Below are 25,069 nucleotides of genomic sequence, written 5' to 3' on the forward strand. Positions count from 1 at the left end.
TTTTTCTAAACTTCGCGAGCTTAGGTGTCGGGAACGTTGTTAAAAAGACGAATAGGGAGACGAGTAGGGAAGACCCATTTACCACGCTTCACTCGAGTCGACTGACGAAACCGAGAAAATTAGCGTGGAATTGTCGCGATTAAATGGAGGAAATCTAGAAAAATGATCGCGGAAATGTGAGCTCGTCTTATCGTATGTAGCGAGACAGCTCATAAAAATCTGTCAGACGTCGGGAGATATGTAACGGAGGATATTTCTTTCTACCTGGGAAAATATTTCAGAAAATCAGCTAAAGTATCTCGATATTCCGTTCGTGTAACCCTTGTCAGCATCTCGCGCCGTTATTTTCAGTCTAGCTGGCTGCGAAAGAAGAAACTCGGCCAAAGATACGAGTACCTTAAATAATAATCCACGATACAGGACGATATTTATACAAAAGATGTTTCACGCTAAGGTGAATATTTCGATGAAATATCCCCTGTCTGTTGCGATAGATCCATTTTTCTCCACGCTTCTCTCTATGTTAAAGAATATACATCGGATTTACGCGCCACTGTTGCGGATGATATTAAAACGTCGTGACTGAACGTATAAGACGTCATTTCAGCAGTAACGTTATTGACTGGAAGGAATTGTTTCCTTCGGTATATTTTTTATTCTATTTTTTTCCGTGTGGAAAGGGGACAAAATTCAGCTTTTTCAAAAAAATCATGCAACTTTTCTCTCTCTCTCTCTCTCTCTCTCTCTCTCTACCTGCCACGTTGTACAGAAACGTCGAACAATCTTTCGACGTTAAATTTGTATCGTTGAAATTACACAAGCATTTCGTACGTGGTGTACAGCGCGGAAATTGTTTCGAACATACATAACTCTGGCCCGGTGGCTTTTGTTAGTTTATACCGAAAATAAGGGCGATATATGTATTCTGTATCACGTTCGCTCGTTGACACGCGTTTCTTTCGTTTTATTTGCCTCCGGTGCAGCGAATTTGCATTCGCACGCTCGCGGAAAACACAGAGGGGACCGGTTATTCTCTTTTTTTTTCTTTTTTTTTTTCACTCCGGTTGAAACAATATGTCCGAGTTCACGAATAGTTCATCGAACATCGATGTTTTTCAAGTAACACTACTGCGGGATCCCTTTATTAATATCCCTCCAATTTCGCGTCACCACTTTCGCCGACCACTGGAAACCAATCAACGGCTTTCTTCGATGAGAAATTGTCACCCAATTTTTCGATGGTTCGGCGGAGAATGAAAAACAGGGAACAGTGTAGTGGGAATTTGTCGAGAGGGCAACGAGCGAAGTAACAAACACAGACATCAATTTTTCTTCCTCAAATATCCTGCTTCATTTAACGAATTCGTAAATAATACAACAAAAATTCTTTTACACATGCACTCTTTTATTCTTTTACGCTGAATATCGATTCCAATTCGAACTTCTACCTTTCATTTAACAATTTCCAAAGCAAAAAGAAAGGGACCATCGTTCACCGCGAAATATTCAACCCTTAACGATTTTAAAAGTAAAAAAGAGGACCACCTTTCACCGAGAAATATTCAACCCTTAACAATTCCACGAACGAAAAGAAGGGAAACCATCGTTCACTTTTCGAACGAAAAGAAGGGAAACCATCGTTCACTTTTCGAACGAACTTCTCCGATTTAAAAACGGAAATAAATTAGCGAGGAGTATTTGTTAGGAAAAATTCAGTCACTTATATTCAACACCGGAAATAGAAGTAAATCACTGGAATATTCACCAAGGGAAGGGCGTTGGGTTACTTTTTACAGATGGCACTGATCCTGAACACGACGTCGTTTCCTCCTACGCTCGGGAGCGACGACAACGAGGACGATAGTTACGTTCCATACGACCAGCGACCGGAAACGTACATAGTACCTGTGGTATTCTTCTTAATCCTGGTGGTGGGTGTTACCGGAAACGGAATTCTCGTGCTCACACTTCTGCGTCACGCCAATATGAGAAACGTACCGAACACTTACGTCCTATCTCTGGCTCTAGGTGATCTTTTGGTAAGAAATCAAATTCCTTCACGTTTCTTCTTCGCCGAGAAAAAAAAAAAAGAAAGAAAAAGAACACTTTATTGCTGATTGAACGATAGAAAAAAAGAAGATGCTCGTCGTTGAACGATCTTTCGATGCTTCGACACGGAAACAATGCATGACAAATGCGTCGTGATTTTATATTCATAGAATGTACAGGTTGTCCATGGTATGAATTGTGTATGCACCATTCATGAAAGTATATTATCGCACGAATAATTAGACGTTTCTTATTGGAATAAATCGGGTGAGATAAATATTGAACGTGTAACAAGGAACTTCTGATCGGTTCTCCATGGACATCCTGTACGAGTAAGAAAAATGCATTCTTCGTCGAAAGCTTCTTTTCAATTCACCTGGAAATTTCTCTGGTACCACACACACGTGTCATTTGTATCGGATTTATGCATTCTGTCAGATTCGCTAGCATTTCCGCTACTTTTTACCTCGACGATCTCGCATGAAACAAGGGTCGTTAAAGTTCCGCGAAAATCCGCGACTGGGAAAACTGTATCGAATTCGAGGATAACGTTGGTCGATGCATAATTTATAACCGTGTGGGAGGAACAAAAAATAGATCCATTACGGTTTTCTTTATTCAACAGATTGGCTTCGTTCAACCTGAAGCGAGTGAGACTGTATCGAAATTGTAATTTACGGATTTGTTACTTGTCACTCTTATCTTATTTTTCATTGGAGAGTTTTCATACGAGCGTGGTATATTTCCAGTTGTTATTTCGAGGTAAATTGCATTTATCACGCTCTAATTGAACGAACATTTTCTATGGAATGAACTGTACGTGTACATAACGCGGAAAACGACGAGCCGCGTACTCTTTGTAGATAATGTTTTCAACTGAATATACAGGGTGTCCCGTAACTCTTTGAACATCCGGCTCTACGGGCGCTGTGATTGGCCAGTGTTTTTCGTTAATAATTCAAAAACGAAAAAGTTGTTCAGAGTCACCCCACCAACCCCCCATTTCCGGGTGTTACACTCTTTACAGGACACCCTGTATATGATTAAAAAATGAAACACCACACTTGTTCCGTCGCGCAGGTACGGAACGCATGGGGTCTTCGTTGACCGGGTTTATGGCACGCTCGCACCAGAAGGTTATTTTTCAATTGGCACAGAAAATAATGGCGCGTCGATAAACGCTTCCTCCGTACCAATTTCATCATTCGCTGACGCGTGTACACAAATGTGTCGTTCGCGAGTATCATTCGTTCTATTACACGATACTTCTGTTTTTCAAATCTTCGGGAGCGTGTAATTTTTAACTCGTTCAAGATACACCTAGTAAACTGGAACCAATTAAATTTGAACATTTCAACAGTTTCGTTGTAATTTAACGAAACTAGAGCTCGGACGGAAAATTCAGAATTGCAGAAAAGCGCCAAACTTTTGAGAGTGCAGAAAATTTAGAATTTTGCAGAAAAGCATCAGACTTTTGAGAGGGCAGGAAATTCAGAATCGCAGAAGATCGCGAAATTTCTCAAAGTGCAGAAAATTCTTCTTTTTTTTTTTCTTCGGTGGAATATTTTTTCCTCTAACATATGCGATATTTTAGGTGATCCTGACGTGTGTGCCGTTCACGTCAATCCTGTACACCGTCGAATCGTGGCCGTGGGGTCTGGCAGTTTGCAAATTATCAGAGTGCGCCAAGGATGTTTCGATCGGCGTCTCAGTTTTCACTCTGACCGCGTTATCAGCCGAGAGGTAAGTTGTCAAACCCAGTTACGACCGAGGAAATTGTTGTTTCAGAGATAGTATAGAGACCATCGTAACTTGTGACGAAGTTGCTCGGCCCATTAATGGACCAGTCAGCTGGTTGTTCGACCGTCTAATCAGTAATCCAAACGAAACTTTCTCTCTCTGTCTCTCTCTCTCTCTCTCTCTCTCTCTCTCTCTCTTTCGAGAAATGAACGATAGGATTCGTTCGTTTCGTTTGTAAATTCACAGTACAAAACTTCGATATTGAATTCGAAACGTCGAATGATAGTTGTATCGATTTAACGTTGAAGTTTTCTTTTCAAGATTGCCCTGTGGATAAGTAGATATTGTTGTTGTATAGGTACTGTGCGGTCGTGAATCCTATTCGGCGTCACGTAGCTGGACTAAGCGCTAAACCATTAACAATACTAACAGCCTCGCTTATTTGGGTTCTGGCGATTGTTCTCGCAATGCCAGCTGCTCTTTTCTCTCACGTGCCGACCATCCCGTTACAGGGTAACCACAGTATCCTGGTTTGCAGTCCTTTCCCCGAAGAATTCGGTGAGTAACACACCACTCTAACTGCCCCTCCAATTTTCCACTCTAACGTAAGCACACCATCCAGATATACGTATACGAAAATAAACGAGAACGACAAAATTTCGTTGTATCCGATTAATTTCATTAACTTGTCCGATATACATTCGTACTTACGGAGTACTTACTTATATACATTCATACTCCGGAGTGTATGAAATACACGGTAGCTCGTGTTAATTTTCGCGACTGATATATCGCGTATCGTCGAAAATTCCATTCCGCTTGGGAAACGAACAGAAATTGCAACAGTTGCTCGTTTACGACACTTACACGAGCATTTATCACACGTCGTATGCACCAAGTCGTACATTTCTCGCTTCTTGTTCCGAATCGCAGGGGAGCGCTATCAAAGAGGAATTGTGATGTTCAAGTTTCTGGCTTACTATGCGATTCCTCTCTGCGTGATAGCTGGATTCTATATGGGAATGGCGCGACACCTTCTACTATCCACCAGAAATATGCCTGGCGAGTTGTCCAGCGGAAGTCATCGTATGGAGCAAATTAGAGCGCGCAAAAAGGCACGTATCTTTTTTGTTTTTCTCTTTCTTTCAGTATCACCGGTGATATCGAGAAGAAGAAAAAGAAATGGCAAGCAAAGAGTACTGTCGAACGGCAAGTATGCAGTTTGAACGTTTTCATTTTATCACGTTTATCGAACACACGTATCCAAAGTCCACACGATACGTATAATTACGGGCAATTTAACGTGAGAGCCAAGTTATTCGTACAATTGCCATCAACTATTTATACCGCTCGCGTAATCTTCTCTATAATCGGCGATTAGGTTGCGTAATAGAACATTAAACCGATAGTTAAACGACGATGAAGCAATGCAAGTTGAACAACTCAAAGAGCGGTGAACAATTTCGAAAGGTGGGTGGGGTAGGCTAATGCGAAATCACTATAGACGCTCCTCGCGTGCTCCTGCAATATCGTCGACATGAGTAGTCGAGTGAAAAGGGACGATAGATTGGCTGAAATTACATCGATACAGCCAGGAGTTTCTGTTATCGAGCCATTCAACCCTTTCTCCTTTATTACACTTGCTTCGTTTTACCTCGTGACACCGTGGCGGGGTAGAAAAAGTTCGGTACTCAATGTGAAAAATGCATCCGGTGTTGTACTTTGTGCTCTCTAACGAGGAAAATTTGTATATTAAATTTTAAATTTTTTGCAGATGTTTTTAATTAAATTTTGTCCGAGTAATGTTTAATAAAGAGTTTAAATTGATACTCTGCCAGTTTTAGTAACTTATTTATTTTTTTTATTATTTTTGCTGGAAGATTGTCTCTTTTTTTCTCTCTTTCTTTTACATAAAAGACTACTTTAAATGCATCGTACTCGTCGAGATTTACGGCGATGAAATTCTTCGTGCCGCCGTGTCGCCTTATTGTATATCTTAAAAAGTGACTCTTCAGGCAACTCGACGTCCCGATTCGCTTCGAATCATCTGATACCGGCTAGCATCGGAGCGTGACAACGGAGATACGGCGAAACTTTCCAACCACCGCACCGGTTCTTACCTTCGCTTCTTCCAACGTTCCCGCACGACAGGAACGATAACGCGGAACCTTTCGTCAGAAACGGCAGTGGCAGTTGTTCGTTCCGCGAAATCGAGTTTCGCGGCCGATCGTTGCAATTTCGCGGTATCATACGGGCGAATAATGTAATCGATCAGCCTATAAATACAACGATGACAAATCGTTTATAGATAATAGAGAGAATCACGTTTAGATAGGATTCAATTTAAGCGTTATCCGCGACCAATCTCAGCCGAGGGACAAACTGCATGCAAACAGAAATGGCCCGTTCGTTCTAATAGCCTTCTCTTATCTTCTGCTAATTCTCGGTAGCTCTGATAACACATGTTCACTTGTTTTGAAATTTTTTCTTTAGCGTGAAAGAATTGTATTTTTTTTCTATGTCAATTACTGAGATTCTTCGTTGATTGATCTATTTTTTTTTCTCTTTTTTTTTGGTGGTATATTTAAACGTATTATGCTTTGACATCAAGACAAGCTCGATTAACCCTCGATCGATTCGTGTGGTTTAACACGTCTCTCGTTCGCTATGATCGACAGGTCGGAAAGATGGTGATCGCTTTCGTAATTATCTTCGTCATTTGCTTCCTACCGTATCACACGTTCATGCTGTGGTTCCACTTTTGCCCATCATCGAAGCAGGACTACGACGACTTCTGGCACGCCTTCAGGATCGTCGGTTTCTGCCTGAGCTTCATTAACAGCTGCGTCAATCCGATTGCACTTTACTTCGTCAGCGGAACCTTTCGTAAGAGGCGAGTAATCGAACTTCCACACTCGAACAACGAACAGAAGAATATACACGTTTCAACTTTCAAGCTCTGGGCTTTAAAAATTAAATCACGCGTTTCGACTTTCAAGCTCCGAGTTTTAAAAATTAATGACACGTGTCAACTTTCAAGCTCTGAGTTTTAAAAATTATATGACACGTTTCAACTTTCAAGCTCCAAGCTTTAAAAACTAATGTTACGTTTCAACTTTCAAGCTCTGAGTTTCAAAAATTAAATGACACCTTTCAAAGTTTAACTTTTGCTAAGTCAAAATCGACGTGGAACACATTTCTATAATTACGCAAAGGTCCACAGTATAGTTATTCTCTATGAATGAAAAAAATTAGTGAATTTTTATTATTAGTGACTCTATTTCATACGAATTCTTCCTAATTAAGAAAAGAGAGTTCATCTTTGCAGATTCAACGAATACCTCTGCTGTCAGCTGTGCAGGAGGACTCCGACAGGTTGTCGAACGGAAACGACGAACAGTTCCGGGAGGAACGGCAATCGAGGCACGAATTTCTTGCAAATGAGACGCGTAGGTGGTCAAGGGGCGCTGCACGAAACAAGCTTCGGCTCCACCTTCCGAAGACATACACAGGAACTGAACTCAACGGCTCTCTATGAGCTAGGTAACGAAGGGACCACGACGAGACCAACCTGAGGCACACGGTTGCAAGGAACTTTTTGAGAACAATCTCGAGACGTATGTACGAAGAATGAAGAGGACTTCAACGTGTACACGAATGCAATTTCTATTGCAAAAAAAAAAAGGCAGAAAATCGAGGACCATTTGATAGAGTTCGAAGTAAGACGTACGGTCGAATGTTCCAGTTACACGAACACTGTAAGAATCAGGATGAACGGGTTCGAAGGATAACGTGAAATGAACCGAATTCTTCGTTGCAGCCATTCCTTCGCGCACGATTTTTTCATTCGATAGATCGACCGATCAATCGCTTCAGCACTTTAGTGAACGTAGTTTAAGAGTTTTCAAACCTCTCGTTAATGTTACAGACTTCGACGGTAATGTAAGGGAAAGGACAGTTTAATTCACGACAAATCACGATTTTCCTCCGTAAGATCCCGTCCCTGGAACGTCCCTAACCAATTTTCTCCCTCGGCCGTGCCTCCTAACGGCGAAATAAGTAACGCGATCACGTAATACGGACAATGGAGCGCGGCGTTCTCGGGGTGAACAATAACCAGCGTTCCAAAAGCCTCGATCAATTACCAACGACCATTTGACTAAACGTCTACGACAGCTCTAGTCTATTTTCACCGAGTTTACTATTAAGGACGAGTTCTAGTGTTCGCTAAAGAAAAATAGAAAAAAGAAACAACCCTCTCTCTATCATCCCTTGCGGAAGAGAGTTCTGTAAGTTAGAATGAAAAACGAATATACTTTAAACAACCTTCTTCCCTTCTAAATAAAGCACCCGTTTCAAGGAAGCACACGATCATTTCCATTTTCCAGAAAATCTCTCAGAATCCTAATAATTTCAAACAAATTTTTTTTAAATTTCAATTGCCATACTTCATTATTTCTTTATTTCACCAAAGCGGAACTGGACCAAAAGCATCTTAATAATTCCGCAAATTTCAAGTGAGACATCCGAAATGTTCGCTCGTTCGAGTGTTAATCGTTTCGCTGCGAAGTAACACACGATGGGATATCCCTTTTCCATCCTTCTGCTCCTCTCCCCGACCGACCCCCCTCGCCCCTTATCACGATAATCACCGTGTCGATGGTGAATGAAAGGTTCACGTCGACGGATTGTGTCAAGTGAACAAGACACGCGAAAAGAGCGGATTCCCAGGCGTTATTGAATCGTATAGTGGAGATTTAATTACAAACAGGGCGAATAGAAGGGAGATCCGTGTATTAATTGTGTTCTGTGTCCAACGACCTTGCCTCCTTACTTCCGTCCTAACCGGGAATTCCCCGTTTGACGTATAACCCCCTCTGGTTAATAGGATTTACCGATCACACGTCCATTAGCCGTCGCGTTTCCGCGCGTTATAGACGTTCCCGCGTCGTACAGATAACGCCTGGACGTCTTCTCGATGCCCCTATTATAGCTATGTAATTAGGCCACGCAGCGGCGGAATATACCCGTTTTGCGAACGTGTATCGAACACCGTAGGGTTCACAGCGAAATCCACGCTAAACCTTATAAGATCGACGAAACTTTTCTTCTTTATATATGACACGAATAAAAATTCATTTCGTCAAATTTTCATCGTGTTTACTACCTCCGTTCGGTTGGAACTTCTTCCGGCTAATAATCTCCGCAAGTTCGACTTACTTCGTTGGAACGAAAGCGCGAGAGATTCGTCGTTTCGAGTGTACTACGTGTTTCAACGTGGAGAATTACCGACAATTTTTATTCCACGTCAGATTACGATTGCTCGAATGGAAAGTTTCTTAATAGGACGATCCATCAGGCTGGGATTCACGGAACGGGGACAAAATCGATGGGAAAGTATAATCCGCTCCTTGTTGTAGTTTCGTATGACAGCGATTGTTCCATCTAAATCTGAATTCTCGTTAGAAAAAATTTCCAAAGAAGCTCTGAAATATCCTTTCTCAATTCTATGTACTTGAAAAATTCTCCGTGAATCATACAGAGAATATTCCATTAGAACGAAACGAAAGTGTGCAAATCGAGGGTTCGTTGTACAATTTTGCATCCACTTTACCGTGCAATGTTTCCTATAAAACGGGTAACGAATAGCGTTTCACAGGCAGCGTTCGTCAGCCTCGTAACGTATTCCGTCGGAGTTTCGAGAGTAAGGGGCGCGTGCCGGCCGTTTTTATCGGGCATGGGGCACGCGTCGAGCAAACAGGGGTTCCTAGGACAATACTGTGCATCTGCAGGGGAGGCACACTGTGCAAGGGGCACATTTCCAGGGGTTCTCGAGGGGATTGGAGGGGGTGAAGCCATGGCAAACCGTCACCCTCGCAGAGAGGCCTTCTGGAACAAGGGTCGCCACGATTTCGACATTAGTCGACGCCGATCGACGCCAGTCAACGGTCGTTTTCCAACCAGTGTTCGATAGGAAACGAGGGAAAGAATCTTCGTAAGAGGACAAAGAGACAAGGCTGAATGGACAAAAGAGCCATTAACCGGGAAACGAAACGTCCGTGATCCGGGAAGAGGAAGAAACAAAGAGGCTGAAGTGAGGAGGGTACGAGTATTATTTCTGGCGTAGTGATTCTCGCGGTGGCAAAGAAGAAGGTGTTATCTGCGCGGAGCTGTGCTCGTGTGAGAAGTCGTTACAGTGAATCGATGTTGGTTCGTTGAAATTCTTCGAGGTTTTAGTGGGATTGAAGAGAAGATGAAGAGATACTCGTCGGTACGTGGTTGAATGTTCCGGGAAGGATAGAATTAAATGATCGAATTGTGTCAATATACTCTGCGAGTATAAACAAGAAGGATATAAAAATATGGGAGAAATAGTTTCGTCGAAAAGTTGGGAGAAAAATTTCTTTTTCTTTAATAATTTCAATTTCATTTTTTCACTTATTTCTCGTGGAATATACTGATTCAGATTGATCCTTCAAGTTCGAAGCACCGTGTATATTTGTGTATATGCATGTAGCTCTTTAAACAGGCACCCTGTCTAGCTGATGGAGACAGCGACAACAAGAAGCCAAAATCGATCGAGGTAAATTCGATACTGTACCACGTGAATTCCTCACTCACGAGCGAAATGTATTGATTCTCCGAGTTGTAAAATGTAAACGTAGGATAACTAACAGCGTGCATCCTGTTTATACAGGAGCCGAACGCCAGGGAGTATCTGCAGTTGGCGCTGGCCAGAGTGCTCGAGCTCCAACGAGAGATCAAAGAGGGAACATATATTACGGATCACACCAGCGACCTCGGTAATACTAATTTATTCGATAAATTCACCATATGACCTCCTAGACTCCTTCCACCATCCTCTTACGCAGGCCTTCTTCTTACAACGACCTTCCAAATCTTCTCCGAGACGTCCAATTTATCTCTCCCTAACTCACGGCTACGATAATTCCCAAGATTGTGTAACAGAAAAGAAATCGCAAGTCTCGAAATTATCACTCTGCGTTCGTTTCTTTCTCACGGCGAATTAGACGGAAAGTTGGACGGATTATCACTGGAAACATTTGTTCTCAGATGAGTCGAGCAGCGAGGAGGATCTAACGAAGGAAGTTCTTCGAAAGGTGTTCGTCGATCTACCTGGAACACCTGATTCGGTTGGCACGATCATCGGCAAAGCAGCGAATCCGAGGAATTCTCAGCTGGACGCGATTCACGGTAAAAGGATCCAGCTGTTGGGTTACGACACTTGTCGCAGAGCTGCGGTGGAGTTCATGAAGAGCGCTGTTCGCGAAACGAAACGAGATGCGACGTCCAAGGTGTATCCATCAAACTTTCCCGGCTTTCGTCTGGGCGTCTATTCGAGAAACGAACCGAGGACCGCTCATCGTAAAACTGGCTTGTTAAAGAGCTCCTCTACTTGCGACCAAGAGATCCGCGATAGAATGCTGAGGAGCTTAGACCTTCACTTAGCGAATAAACAGAGAGATTACACGGCGAAATTGATGAGGTCGGGTATTTAGGTTGAAAGAACGGAGGGGATTTTCTCGTTTGATTCAATTGCAAGCAGGGTAGAAGGTTTTCTTGACACATATTTTTTAATCCCAACTTAGAAGTAATCTTTGCATCTCTTCTCACGATTAAGTCATTTCGCGAGAATTTTAGATGTAGGAGATATGTTTGATTCTAGTCAGATTAATAGAAAGAGCAGTGTGTACCTGCCTCTTGGGAATCACTCTAGTCATGCACACGAGTCATTGGAACGTTTTTAATCGAGAGAGAAAGCTGTGTGAGAGAACGGTGTCGCGTTGTGTGAATTATTTTTGTACTATATATTAAATGTACGCACTGGAAACCGGATGAAATTATGGATATTGGTGTTGAAACATATAACTATACGATATTTTCTAAAAAACGTTTATTCATAATGTACAATTAATTAAAAAAAAAAAACAAAGACATTTGAAAGTATCTACGATACGAACTTAATTAAACGCCTAGCAACGCGCTTGCAAACTTCCATTTCGTCCCTTGGATGGTAAAGTAAAAGAGAAGAGGAAAAGAAACGTGAAACCAATGGATATAGACTAGATGGTTTTTGTCGTTAGTTCGCAACAAATCTACCGAGAAAGAACATTTCTCCGGGCAGACACGTAATTACTATTAAACGCAACTACAGAGACACGTTCGATTTCTATCAAAAATAACTTTGCCCTCTCTCTTTCTTATCAATTCTTCTTTTACCCTTACAAATAGACTCCGTGTGGCTTTTCCTTTTCCATTTAAATTACATTCTGCATTCGCGAATCCTCGAGTGTATCGTACAACAGACCATCGAAGATTTCTACGTCACGCCTAATGAGATATTATGCACATTTATGCGGTCTACGATTACACCTCTAAAACCTAGTCGAAAAAAAAAAGAACGCAACAGTTCATCTCGTATAGAAACATTCTCCTTCTTTTTCTCTCTCTCTCTGGTAACAATCATCTGTAAAATACTTCTCGTCGGAAAATGGCTGTTTGAAAATTTTCTTAAAAGAATACACCGTTTGACAAGTCCTTCGAGTACACCGTCGATTCTGTGCGCGAAAATGCACGTTTACCGTTGCTGTGGTCTACGATAGTCTTCGTTATCAACAGTTATATCGTCGATTCGATGAAACTTCGTGCAACGCTAAGCTAATGTTATCGTCTAATTGTCCCTTAAATTAATAGAAAGTCTAAACGTTAAAATTGTGTGATTCGAGGTATACACCGTAAAAGTATACCCAAAGACCCTCGTTTATAGAGACTAGGGCCAGAGGAGCTATTTTATATTCGACAGTATACAATCGATCAAATACTTCTTTTTATATACACTCTCTATCGTTCAGGCCCCCGTAAACATTCACTCGCAGTCAAAAATTTCGTAAAAATTCTACACAACTAAATTAGGGGAGCAGGGGAAGATAATTCTAAATTCTACCATCTAACGCAGCATCCTTCTTCGTTCCTGAAATTAAAACGACGATACGAGAGACGTGCTTCGCACCTCCGCGATTCCGAAGTTCCGTCCATCCTTCGCGATCGAATATACGAATTCAAATCTCTAACTCCTACTATGTGTGTGTGTGTGTATAATTATGTAATACATCATCGACAACTACCACTAAAAACCTAAACATGCTTAAACTTAATATAGAGGGCTCAAGCAGCAGGATACAGGGTCGCTGTTACAATCGGGACAGAATCGAGGAAGAAAAACAGACACTTTGTGTGTAAAATCAACAGAAGAATACCATTAACATACTTTAAATTGACCCACGTATTTTATCGAATCGCTGTTACTCTTAAAAGGTAGCTTCTTAAAAATCGATCTACGGTAAGATACTAAAGGTGGCTTGTCAACCACGCGAACAATTTCGTCCCCTTTCGTTTCCACCCTGCGAAAAAAAATACCAGACAGATCCAACTGTCGCTATCGAAATCTCCGGTTGTCGCAGCCGAACAGAGCTCGAATTTTGGACGTGAACGTGGACCGTCTGGCGGTTCCTCAGTGTTGCTGCACCAATGTCGGCCCGTTTCCCGGATTCCTCCACGGATCGGGCATGTCGAAATGCGGTGGAACCGTCACGCGTGTCGTGTTCACGCACTCGATAGGGAGTTTAAAAAACTCGAGTTTGTAGTTGTAGCCGTGGCTGGTCACGCGGATGATCGTGTGCAACGGAACCTCCATGTAAGGCAGCTCTTCCGGCTTTTTGTCCAGGAAGAAACCGATCATGCAGCGTAGAACAGCTTGATGAGATACCACGAGGATGTTGTCGGATCGCTGGAGCTCGGCGATCACTGGATCTACGCGTTGCATCGCGTCGATGTAGCTCTCGCCCCAAGGATAACGGTAGCGCAGCTTGTCCTGATCGCGCCATGCGAATTCCTGGATAGAAGAATTAAGATGGGAGATTGGTGATTTGCCGTGGAGCCAGTTTTGCGTGCAGAGAATGTTTGAAATAGATGGTTCGGGTTTAGGTACCGGTAAGGATCGATCGGCTTTTATGTGTTTTATTATTGATTTTGATGCTCTTCGTGAATATTGGTATTATTTCTGTTGTGGAGTCAGTTTTATGTGCAGAGAATATTTAAAAGACGTGGTTCGCGTAGAAGGAATGCAAATTTGTTGAATGTTGCATTAAACCTTTTGGTACCTTCAAGGATGCATCAAGGAACGATTGATTTTTATGTGTTCTTAACCCCAATTAGCACTGTATCAGGTAAGAAAAGCTAATCTGTCGCAGACTAATCGCATTTAGGAATCCTTGATCTTATAAATTCAAACGAAAGTTAGGATTGCAATGAATTTTTCTTAGTAATACAACTATTTTTGTTACATCTCGGCCAGAATCTTTGCCACGAGTCTGACACGTTGTACGTTAAAGGGATAATGGAAATATTTATATTACATATTTCTGTTATTCTTCTGTTGGAACAAGTTCCTTCGAGGTAGCTGGACGATCGTTGTAAATGAAATACTGTGTATAGCAATAACTGAACTCTCGAACGTGTTCGACAAAAGGTTAAAAAGAAGAATGAACACAACGAGGTATTCAAATATTCCCTGTTTCAATTGCATGACTCACTGTATGTAGATTTCATAGCAAAAGAGCAATAATAGTACGAGCCACTGTATAACGGAGTCGTAAATTAAACACTCGAACCGCACTTAGGGTCTTAAGTACACTCTACACTCTTTGAAACTTCCGTATAATAAAAGAACGACGATTTACGAGTAACGGTATTCACATTTATATAACATATGCGTCGAATAGCTGCGTCGAACGACACGGCTGAATTCGTACTAGCGAGTTTGAAACATTCTACGACCGTGGCCAAGATGTCGGGTCCTCGAATGTTTATATTTCTGTCGATTCGTTCGTCGCCATACAAAACATGTTTTTCTTCGACTCCTGGCCGATTTCACGGCCTCGTTATATCGTGGCTCGAATTCTAACTGTTGGAATTCACCAAAAAAATTTGTACACACGGTTCTTACGGAGAGTGAAAGAGGGGAGCGTTTTTGACCTGGAGTTTACTACATCCTTTACTGTTCCGACCACGATTAGGATCTTATTAGGAATTAGGATTAGGAATTAAATTCAGGATGAAATATACTAGGTGGTCCCATAAGTTCGTGTCGAAAAGCAAAAAAAATTGAATGAAAATCCAGGAAAATTCTATAGCGACGACATAATGGTCTCACAAAAAAAAAAAAAAAAAAAAAAAAAAAAAAAAAGGAAAAAATTGTGGACTTAGGAGTTCACTTTGTTTTTTAATCAAATTTAAGGACGTTGAAAATATCGATCTAAATTAGAAAATTCGACACGAACTTATTCGATATTAACTGCCCATATAAACGATCGATTTATCGAAAGCAGATCTTAATTTTTTTTCCAAAACTCCAAAGTACCTGCGGATAGTGTTCTTGCATCTCTTCGTAAGAGAGGCCCTCGCAAACGCCAGCGTGGAGCTCGTTTAGCGCGGCCACGTGTTCCTGAGGTGCCTCTACTCCTCGTGCTGTTGCTATAGTCCTTCTTAGGCGACTGGTGAGCACGCGCAGGTCGGGGATACGCATGGCGTTGAACTTGGTCGCCAATGCTTGCGCGTAACGTTCGCCGCGTGTGCTCAGCACAGCGTCACCGCCGACCTTACCCAACACGTTGAATTCGCTTTCACCGTGCTGCAAAAAAAGCGTCCAATAAAATTCTCCCGTGTTTTTCAATCGTGTTTGAAAAAACCGAAGAAGAAGAAGACCGGAGATAAGGAAGAGAGATAAGCCCGCGCTACGTTCAGATAAGATACCAAAAGGATTCTTGAAACTTGATGCATAGGGTACATGTGTCGTTGGAAAATCAGCTAGATTCATGACCTGTCTTAATATCGTGACGCATCTTGTATTTTAAGAGTAACCGTATAATTTTTCTTTTTTTACCCAAGATACAGAAAAAAAAGATGGAGTATTTTTAAACAGAGACTTAAACGATTACCGAGATGTTAAACTTTCCAAGCGTAGAATTAATCGATAGGAGATATAAAAATATCGATGGATTACTAACACGAGAGAAATATAGAGTGTGCGGCTTAACACTGACGCTTCCGAGATATCCCAGCACGCTAGTCTCCACGTGACCCGACACTTTGCAAGTCTCGATGTCCATGGTGGCGATGTTGATGCGTATACGTGGATAAGTGTTCTCGTCCATCGGCTCGTAACATCGCACATAGTGTGCCACTTTCAATCTGAGATCCTCTTCAGCCCGTACAGGGTCCATGCCGATGTAGTCAGCGCTGTACCGCAATATCTCCTTGTAATTTCGCTCCAGCACGAGCGGATCGTCGCAGGCGCACTCGACGAAGAGGACGTGGTAGCCGAGCTGGCCAGAAAAATAGTCGTAGACCTCGGCGCGCTGCATTCGTGTCACCAGCGTGGCGTCCAGGATCTTCGAAGAGGAAAACTCTTAGCAAATCTTGCCCCCAAATCTTGCCCCCAGATTTACGCGTTTCACCGTGGAAATAAGAATACCCTCAGGCAAAGGAGAAACGATTTTCTTTGAGTCTCTGGGAGCAAATGGACATATTTCTCCGGTGTGAAGGAGAAACTATTTTAAGACGTTTCGCGACAACACGGGCCATTATCGTTCTCTATCCTGAAACGCTAGAGCGCGATGGAAAAAATCTAACCAGGCAAAACTCGCACGACGAGATTGGACCGGCGCGGAGAAAGGTAGACCGGCTTGACCGGCCTACGTTTTAATCGCGTCGCCGTAAACCGTTTGTACCTTGTCGTTTACAAGTTTCGATCGGTGAGAAAAAAGGAAGAAATATGCCAACACGAGTCTTTGACTTCTCTCGTATCGTTACACGTGTCATCTGTAAAGTTAAGGAAAACACGATTCGTGTCGACATCGACGGTGTATTTACCGCGTGTTCGTTTAATTCACTTTTGATACTTACAGCTACAGAATTCCCGGCTGCAAGCCACGCGGCGCAATCGTGCATCGCGTCTCGCTGGGCCAGAGCTCTCAAAGCTGCGTTCGCCGTGTGATCAGGGCGAAAGAGCTCGTGTGACACCGCCTCGCCGTAAGGTTCCAGCCTTTTCCTCCGGTAATCGCTCACCCTCATCACTGGAAAAACGTTTCAGAAAAGGTTTACGCGCGGTTCCCTTAGGGTTCTCTCTGCTTTTACGAGGGTCGAGTGTAACAGATCTAACATCTACTGTGTCTAAAAGCAGCGGGATTCTCTACGGTCCCCTAATTTAGAATTCTGAATTTAGACGCTGCGTCTAGTTTTCGTGTTGCAGGAAACGCGACATCGAAACGTAAATCCGTGGAAAATTATTGAGCGTGACGCGAGGAAAGAATAGGCACGTTGAAAGCGAAGTCATAAATATTGGTAAGCTGGGGAAAATTACCAACGAGGAAGTATTAATCTATTCGCGATAATTTCAATATTCGAATTTCTCGAAAGGTGTAATTAATAAAGCTGAAACTACAGTGTATCGAATCAGCTGAAAGTAAAAATCTGACAAAGACAGAAAAAAAGAGCAGAAGAGAATTAAGAAACGTGACTAGACAGGTGAGTCGCGGTAGGTTACGTGCAGGTGTGCAATTGTCGAGAATCGAACCGTGAACGGGGGAACGAAAGGGATAATTGAAGTGGAGGAATCAGGAATTTTCTCGGCGTACGATATAAACAAAGGAAACAATTTCCCACCTTTAGTGGAGTCGCCGTTCCAGTTGAGCCTGCGCGACAGGCACACAGCCACTTGGCTTTTTCCACGACCTGGTAAGCCGCACATCGCGATCACGACCCCCGCGAATTTTCGCGGCGATTTCGTGATTATGGTCGGTGGCCTCACCGCGATCTTGTCCTTACTGTGTTCTGTGGAACAAAATAAACCACGATGAGTCAACCACGGTGTTGCGTAATTAATCGCATTTTCGTTGAACAAAAGTTCCTCGGCCAGAGATGTTTCGCTTTGGTGACATTGGAGAATAGAAAAGTGTTCTTTGTCGAATAACGACGTCGGTCTATATAATGCAACAATTTAAATTTAACGAGAGAGAGGATTAGATTTAAAGTAGACGTAACAATTTTCGTAAAGCGTTTGCTTTGCACCGATCAAGCTTGCACGTTGTATTATATACAATGATCCACTTTAGAAGATGCAGCGACGGTAACGCGAAGACGTGCTCTGGCTTGGCGCCAAATCAGCCGTACGCCAGCCATCACTCGAATGATCGTTAATAACGTGAATTCGCGCTGTGACGTATGCAACGCGGATACGAAATCGAGCACCGCTATTGTATTGTAAATCTTGTGGAGAATAAAGGAAATAAAAAAGGAAAAAAAAACGATGAAACTGTTGAATCACTGCAGGAAGTAACCTCGATACGTTTACTCCTATCATACTGAAATCACTTTTTTCCTTATCCTTCGTCAGGTAGAAATACATCAATCTAACAAACTAACACACGCGCACACACAATCGACCGATATAAATTTTTTCTGTTGCACTAGATTGCGTGTTGACGATAGATAAATAATAAATCTACTTTGCAAATTTCATTCTCGTATTCAGATTAGAATCGTTTATCCCGATATCGATCGGATCTAAAAAACGATACGAAAATAAACAAGAATCTCGTTCTTACCGAGCACACACATCCCCTTCCTGTCGTGTATTATCAAACACTATCTATTGTTCGATCGATAACAACGAATGCGTTTCAATAAATACACCACCGGCGGATCGGTTCGAATTCACTGTGCGAATTTCAAAGTAACACTGTCAGAGCCCCGCTGTGGCTGCCACATTACAAACCGTCCGATGAAGTTTATATTTAGAATTCAACTCTTGCACGAGAGCTTTTGGCTGCGCTTTCAACGACTGTCGCTTCTTCGTCGAGTTCGCGGTATTACTTAAAAAAACACCGCTGTTTCTCGACTCTCGCCTCGATTTCTCCGAGAAAATCCACCCCCTTTTTTCAAATTTCCAAGCAGATATTTATGTAACATTTTTTCGTAAAACGTTATATATGTATATACACATTTAGCAGGTCAAAGTTCGGTTACCGAAATACGTACAAAGACCTTTCCGCGACGGTTTAAAATTGAAAAAGAAAAAGGGGAGTGTGTATACATATATCGTCTGGTTGGAAATGAAGAGAGAAAAAATTGGACAGCGCACGGAGAATCGTGCGCGAGAAGTACTTTAGCTCAAGCCGGATTTTTCAGCGTGTGATATAAAGGTCAGACAAATTCGCGAAACCGATAGGGTTCCTTCAACATGATCGCGAGCACGTTCGCCACGGAAAATATTATCGAGGAAGATTTCGTAATTTCGCGATATCTGCGTTCATTTTTTTCTCTTCTTTTCTTACTCCTATATCTGTGACTGTGTCAACAGAATTAATTAGCGTACCGGACCCATTGATCTCAGGATCAAAAAGTCTCGCGTTTACGCGGTCGACGTTTTTTCCAAGCGATTTCCCTCGTGACGAACGGCGGCGAGAAGTAACACGTCAGACCGGAAACGGAAGTTTTACGACGGCGAACGACGGATCAGGCGATCTACAGGCGACGTTTCACCGTAGATCGAAGTACGGTTTCGTGTGTCGTCAGTTGGAAACGTTTAACGAGCGACACCGTGAAACGGAGTGTAGTTTAACAGTCGGTGCGTTGACCTGAGACAAGTGTCGTCACTCAATTCATTATTCAAGCGGTGAATTGTGACGGTCACATGTCCAACTTGTCACGTTACCCCGTACGTCAATGTAGGTACGCGTAAATCGCCGAACGACAAAACATACGGGGCAAAGAAATGGGACAAAACATATCGAGGCGTAAATATGCGCGAACATTACCGAGGGAAATTAACGATCGAACGGTGAGAGAAAAAAAGAGATACTACATATTTTAGTTTGGTCCTCGAATCTGCAAATAAGTTCGATCGCGAATTTTCCTCCCCCTTGCACGCGAAGGGTGAAAAGAAGGTCAGTGGTAGAGAATCGATAATCGTTCCTCGTGCAAGAGAAAAGTCTACACCAAGATTGCATCATCGCGAGCCACGCAACGCAGCAACGTCTGATAAAATTTCCAAAAATTCGTCGAACGAAAGAAAAAAGATGTCAGACGTCAAATTCGAAAATTTTCTGGCTAGACGAACACGATAACACCAGATAATAACGAAACCTTGTACGATATTTTAAACAGACGAGCATGAAAACTGGCTGATAACGAATTAGAGCAGCCACGTTAAGCTTACGATAAGGAGTATTAACGTCAATTGATCGATAACGCGTTAAAACGAGACCGTCGAATGTGTATACTATTCTGTCGCGTTCGTATTTATACATCGTGCGAATCCGCAAGGACGGTATAAATAATTGGCGTGCGCGTGTAACGACTATAGAGTATCGGTGTAACACTAAGGTGGCGATATAAAAGAGAAACAGTGTAACGTATAGTCGGTGGGAGAAATATGGCCAAGTGTAACATTCTAGCTCGAAGACCGATAAATCGAGAGAAATTTGAAAAGAAGAGGATCCAAAATTGTAGTTACATTTGCACAAAGTGTGTCTCAACTATGATTCAGTGTTAATTGGTATGCAATTCTGAATGTCGTTGCATATTTTTCACAGTATTCCTTCCGTAGACTATACAATCTTACTGCAGCATTTTGCATTCAATTCTGAGTGTCGTTGCACAATTTTTCACAGTACACATTTCTTCCATAGACTATACATTCCTACTGCAGCATGGTACCGCAAGGTATTTTTAGGCCTGTTAGCATATGCAGCATATGGTGTGCTCAGACTGCAGCTCGTTTCACAAGTGATTCTAATAATATCCCCATGGTATATCCTTGAGGAAATTTTTACGTTCATCTCCCCCTACCTCGGTTAATCCTTTCACGTTTTATCGCGAGGTAAACACTACAAAGCGCCGAAGAAAACTCTACCTGTGTATAAAATCGAAAGAAAACGCCGTATCTCGGGTGATTAGAGGCTCGATTAGATTAGAAAATTTCACGCGTGCCTTTTGTTAAATATTATCTGAGATTCTCCGTCTGGCGCAACCCTAATCACCGCCTGATGAATGTGTGTGACGTGTTGCTAATAACACGATTTCCATCCAACATCGATCGACGTTCTATCGAATATCGAGAATACGATTCACTATGTAAACTAGCCTCCGTCCATCGTTAATCTACGATACTGTAAATATAATACTAACGCTTCATTACGACAACGACCTTGTACTCTCCTACTGTTGAATAATACGCGTTCATTTGTGAGTAATAGCCTCTCCCCGTTCGAGGCCACGTCTAAATGAAAAATACCGTCTGTTATTTGGACCTTTTTCTCGCTACTATTACCCCTTCGAAACAGGAAGATGCGTGAAAATAACCGAGTCTCGTCGCGTTTCTCATTGATACCAGTGATGTATCGTTGTTCAAGCAACAGCAACAACAGGAAACACCTCTCGAAGAGCCGTGGCAGGATTGATTAAACCGGTCTGACGATAAATAAATAAAGAAGACGAGATACTGGTTTATCAATGCACCGCTAATATTTAACGAGACCTCGGTTATTCAAGCTTATTAAGTTACCTACCGATAAATTCTATCTACGAGATAGAAGCGTGACGAGCATGTACGAAACTAACTACACGTTTCTACTACGGATTCTTTTCGAATATAATTTCCAACGTAAATCTCGCGAATTCTGCCCTAAAATTAAACCAAGCACGAATTAGCTGCTATAGATCGCGGCTTATTTATAACGACTCTAACGTGTATCAAGAAGACCGAAGTTCGTGAAACTGTGACCTGAATTCGAGGGAATTTCGATCAGACGTTACGCATAGGTAACGCGGTGTTTTCTCCAACGTGAAAATACCTGGCACGCGAGATACGACGATGAAAAATTTATTTCTGACTATGCGATGCTTAATAACGACCGATCGAGAGCGTTGCATAATAGCGCGCTCCCGTGTTTCATCGATAACAGAACGGCGTTGTTGAACAACAGAAAAAAACCTGTCCCCGATCGTCGAGGAAGGAGAAAAACAAAGCATGCTATTTAATTCTCTGGTTAAAAACGGTTTCTTTACCTTGGCGCTGTTCCTCGACACTCGGTGCCATTGTGTCAGCGCTGAGCAACTTGTCCTTCCTTAAGCTGGACGTATCGGACGTGTTATCAGCCAGTGTTTTGACAGATTTGTCGCCTCCCTGCTGGAGGATTCCGGCTTGCAGACCGAGCTTCCTCACGGCGAGACAATAACCCAGAATCGGTGCTGCCAGCAGGTCGAAACAGGCTGCTACCCAAGGCATAACCTGGCCAGATGCTCGAAAAAACAAAAAAACTCAACAAGTCCCTTCGAGGGAAAAATTGGTCGTTTTTTTTTTTTCGTTTTCTTTCTCTCCAAGCACAGAGCAGGGCAGACGGCGGGAATACAACGGGGAATCAATGACAGGAAGGATGAAAAGGGAGCCTGGCAACACTCCTGCTTGAATATATGTATATCCCAGCAAGCAAGAGCCCTCTATTTGCACGGAATACTCGTAAACAGTCGCCTATTGCTAGTCCTCCTCCTCTTGTCCCTTCTGCCGTTGACTCGTAGGCTAAAGTTCTTCCGAAAAGTGGTCGCTGCTCGTGTGCCGTATTATGGACAACAGGTCCTCCCTCATTCCAATTTGCTTGATCCTCACCTCCGGAGCCAGTTTGCGGACTTCTTTGTCTATATTCGAAGAGAAGCCCAGTTCTCCGGTTTGTAACCCTTGCCTCGAGTTAAAACCTCTCTTCTTCTACCCTCTCTGTTTTTCTTCTCTCAAATAATCGACGACGTCTCACGGTGTCACGTTTTCGACTACCTTTTCTCAATCCTCGTTGCTACGAGTTTGCCACCGCTGTGCGCACGCGCTGCCACCAAGTATACGCTGGTAGTTTACATAGTCACGGTGCTTCTCCACCGTCGTCTCACCACGCCGGTGTTCTCGTTCTCCTTTCGACGATTCGTTTCGTACTCTAACTTTGCAAACAATCCGATTTCCTCCCCCTTCGATATTAATTGAACCCGCCTGATAACCTCGGTTTCACTTCGACACTCTTCCCTCGAGTCAACAATGTCTCGGAGTTTCACCTGTCTGTGTAGAAACGACGAACTTGGTCGTCGAGTTGTCTGCGGTTGAAGATTTTACAGCTTCTTCGATATCTTCTTTGATCGGCTCCTATCGATTTGGAGGTTTTTCTGGTTAATCTGTCACAGCTGGTGTGTAACGCACAGTGGTGTTTCGTTGCTTGTTCGTTGATGTTCAAGCAGGTGACGTACAACACGTTCTGTACTACTCGAAGTGATTCCAGAGACTGATGTTCCTCCATCCGTTGCAGCTTTTAGCAACATCGACCCGGACCTGGTAGGCGCCCTCTGTTGAAACCAACCAATCAACGTTACTCTGACCCCTCTCTGCTCGTTCTATAGCAATCATGCTGGTGCTAAACGTCGTATGTTGTTCACGTTTACCGACCAAATGTTCGTGTTTATCGGGCCAGCTGAGACTTGGCCAAAATGATTTTACACGTTATTTCCCGATAAATCGACGTGAAATATTAACGAATATTATCCGAGTACCTGTTGGTATTCACGTTCGATAAAATCATATTGTATATACATCGTTGTTCCTGCGAATTTGAATGGTCGCTAGAGGTGTTTTTCTCACGTGTAGTTTATTTTCGTCGCGCCGTTCCAATTCCACCTTCGATTTCGTGTGAACCGAATTAGAAATAGGCCGCGCTGAATTCTTCCAACTGACATCGGTATTTAAAAATGAAAGAAAAATTTGGACAATCTGTTTGTTCCCGTTAGAAAATCTCGTTCAAACACGGGAAAGTTAACCGGAAAATTCCCGGTAATCACGATGTGACATATTCTCCATCGTAAATTATAGTCGTGTAATTCTTAATCGTTAACATGCTTAAACATTCACTCTGGTTTCCGGGGGCGTTAGATTGGACGTGACGCGCGTTTATTGCGGCGCAACAGAGAGGCGAGCACGAGAGAAACGCGGCACGTTCAAATGGAAAAACAGATGACGATTGTTTACCAGTGAATCGGAAACGATGGCAAACTTTGTCTTATTTCTCACGCAATTACGTACGAAATTCTATTTATTCCTATCGCTATCTAGCGGTTCTATCTAGCGGAAAGACCCTCCTACTTTTTCCCTTTGCCCCTGCCAACCGGGCAAAGTCCACGTTCGTTTCTCCTATTTCCCCCTGTGGTGCCGTTTAAACGGATACGCGAGAGCCGGTCGTACGCGTGCATAACCGAGGCGTCATTAAGTTCGATGTCAGCAAATGATGGATCATTAACGTTTTGACCTGTCAAATTACATCACATTACCCGATACCATGGAAATTGTGAAAATTGTACAGGATACGAGAGCAACGAATCGTATGATTTCTCAGAACCCGATGCGTATTTATAATTGTAACATTGTTCAATGGCTCCCGAACAATGCTACTTTTATATTGACAAACTTAGTTGTAACGTAATTATGCAACGTGTATTGCGCAACGAACGCGACACACACGTGTAGGTAACACGGTGATTTATACGGAGAGGTAGAGTAACGCTTGTAAGGAAAATGTTTGGTTTTTTGTAAAAGAAAAAAAGATGTTTTCCTATAAATACCAAACACAGGAAATCGCTATCGTCGTCGGTCGTTCTTACGCTTTTGTCTCGATATAATTGTTGCCCTCTGGTCCCGTTCGATTTCCTAACGCTACGATAATGCAGCGTGTCTCCTGAAATTGTCTCGAACGCCGCTTTTCAGACACGTGAGTCACGCGTACTTTTCACTGAACAAGCTTAACCACTGCGGCGATTTTATTGCGGTAATTCTACCCCGGTTTCGAATCGTGAAAGTCTCTTTGCCGAGTTTTCAGGGCCGTACCATGATCATTCGCAACAAATTTTCGTTCGCGTTTCGAAAAGTGTTTTTTTTTTTTTTTTTTCGGTGGTTCGCGTGAAACGGAAGATTCCTGGATTTTCTCCACCTAAGCGGAACGATATCAGAAAAAGGCTTTGGGTTCCACGGAGAAAGATAAGAGGCGAGAGAAGAGACGAATTTTCTTACACGTGATAAACGTATGTCACGAACGTTCGCGTGATAAAACGATGATAGAGGTTACGAACGATCGGGGATAACGCGGGCTGAACTCTCCGGTTCTATAGTTATAAAGCG

General features: G+C 42.7%; 2 protein-coding genes across 2 annotated transcripts; one reads left to right on the forward strand and one right to left on the reverse strand.

The window, feature by feature from the left end:
• The first annotated feature begins 1,970 nt into the window (after positions 1–1,970).
• Positions 1,971–11,309, forward strand: LOC108571262 (neuropeptide CCHamide-2 receptor-like). The gene is made up of 10 exons (XM_017933262.1): positions 1,971–2,039; positions 3,644–3,792; positions 4,148–4,347; positions 4,723–4,904; positions 6,468–6,682; positions 7,118–7,332; positions 7,718–7,731; positions 10,319–10,372; positions 10,487–10,592; positions 10,864–11,309. The coding sequence occupies exons 1-10, from the start codon at positions 1,986–1,988 to the stop codon at positions 11,307–11,309; spliced, it is 1,635 nt and encodes a 544-aa protein (XP_017788751.1). The 5' UTR covers positions 1,971–1,985.
• A 1,469-nt stretch (positions 11,310–12,778) lies between these two features.
• On the reverse strand, positions 12,779–23,228 carry LOC108571449 (6-phosphofructo-2-kinase/fructose-2,6-bisphosphatase-like). The gene is made up of 6 exons (XM_017933505.1): positions 21,937–23,228; positions 17,533–17,700; positions 16,774–16,943; positions 15,876–16,259; positions 15,230–15,499; positions 12,779–13,702 (listed from the first exon to the last, which is right to left on the reverse strand). Exons 1-6 carry the CDS (start codon positions 22,154–22,156, stop codon positions 13,322–13,324), a joined length of 1,593 nt encoding a protein of 530 aa, XP_017788994.1. The 5' UTR covers positions 22,157–23,228; the 3' UTR covers positions 12,779–13,321.
• Between the last annotated feature and the right edge of the window lie 1,841 nt (positions 23,229–25,069).

The sequence above is a fragment of the Habropoda laboriosa genome, unplaced genomic scaffold, assembly GCF_001263275.1.
Source record: "Habropoda laboriosa isolate 0110345459 unplaced genomic scaffold, ASM126327v1 scaffold57, whole genome shotgun sequence".
NCBI classification, from domain to species: Eukaryota; Metazoa; Arthropoda; class Insecta; order Hymenoptera; family Apidae; genus Habropoda; species Habropoda laboriosa.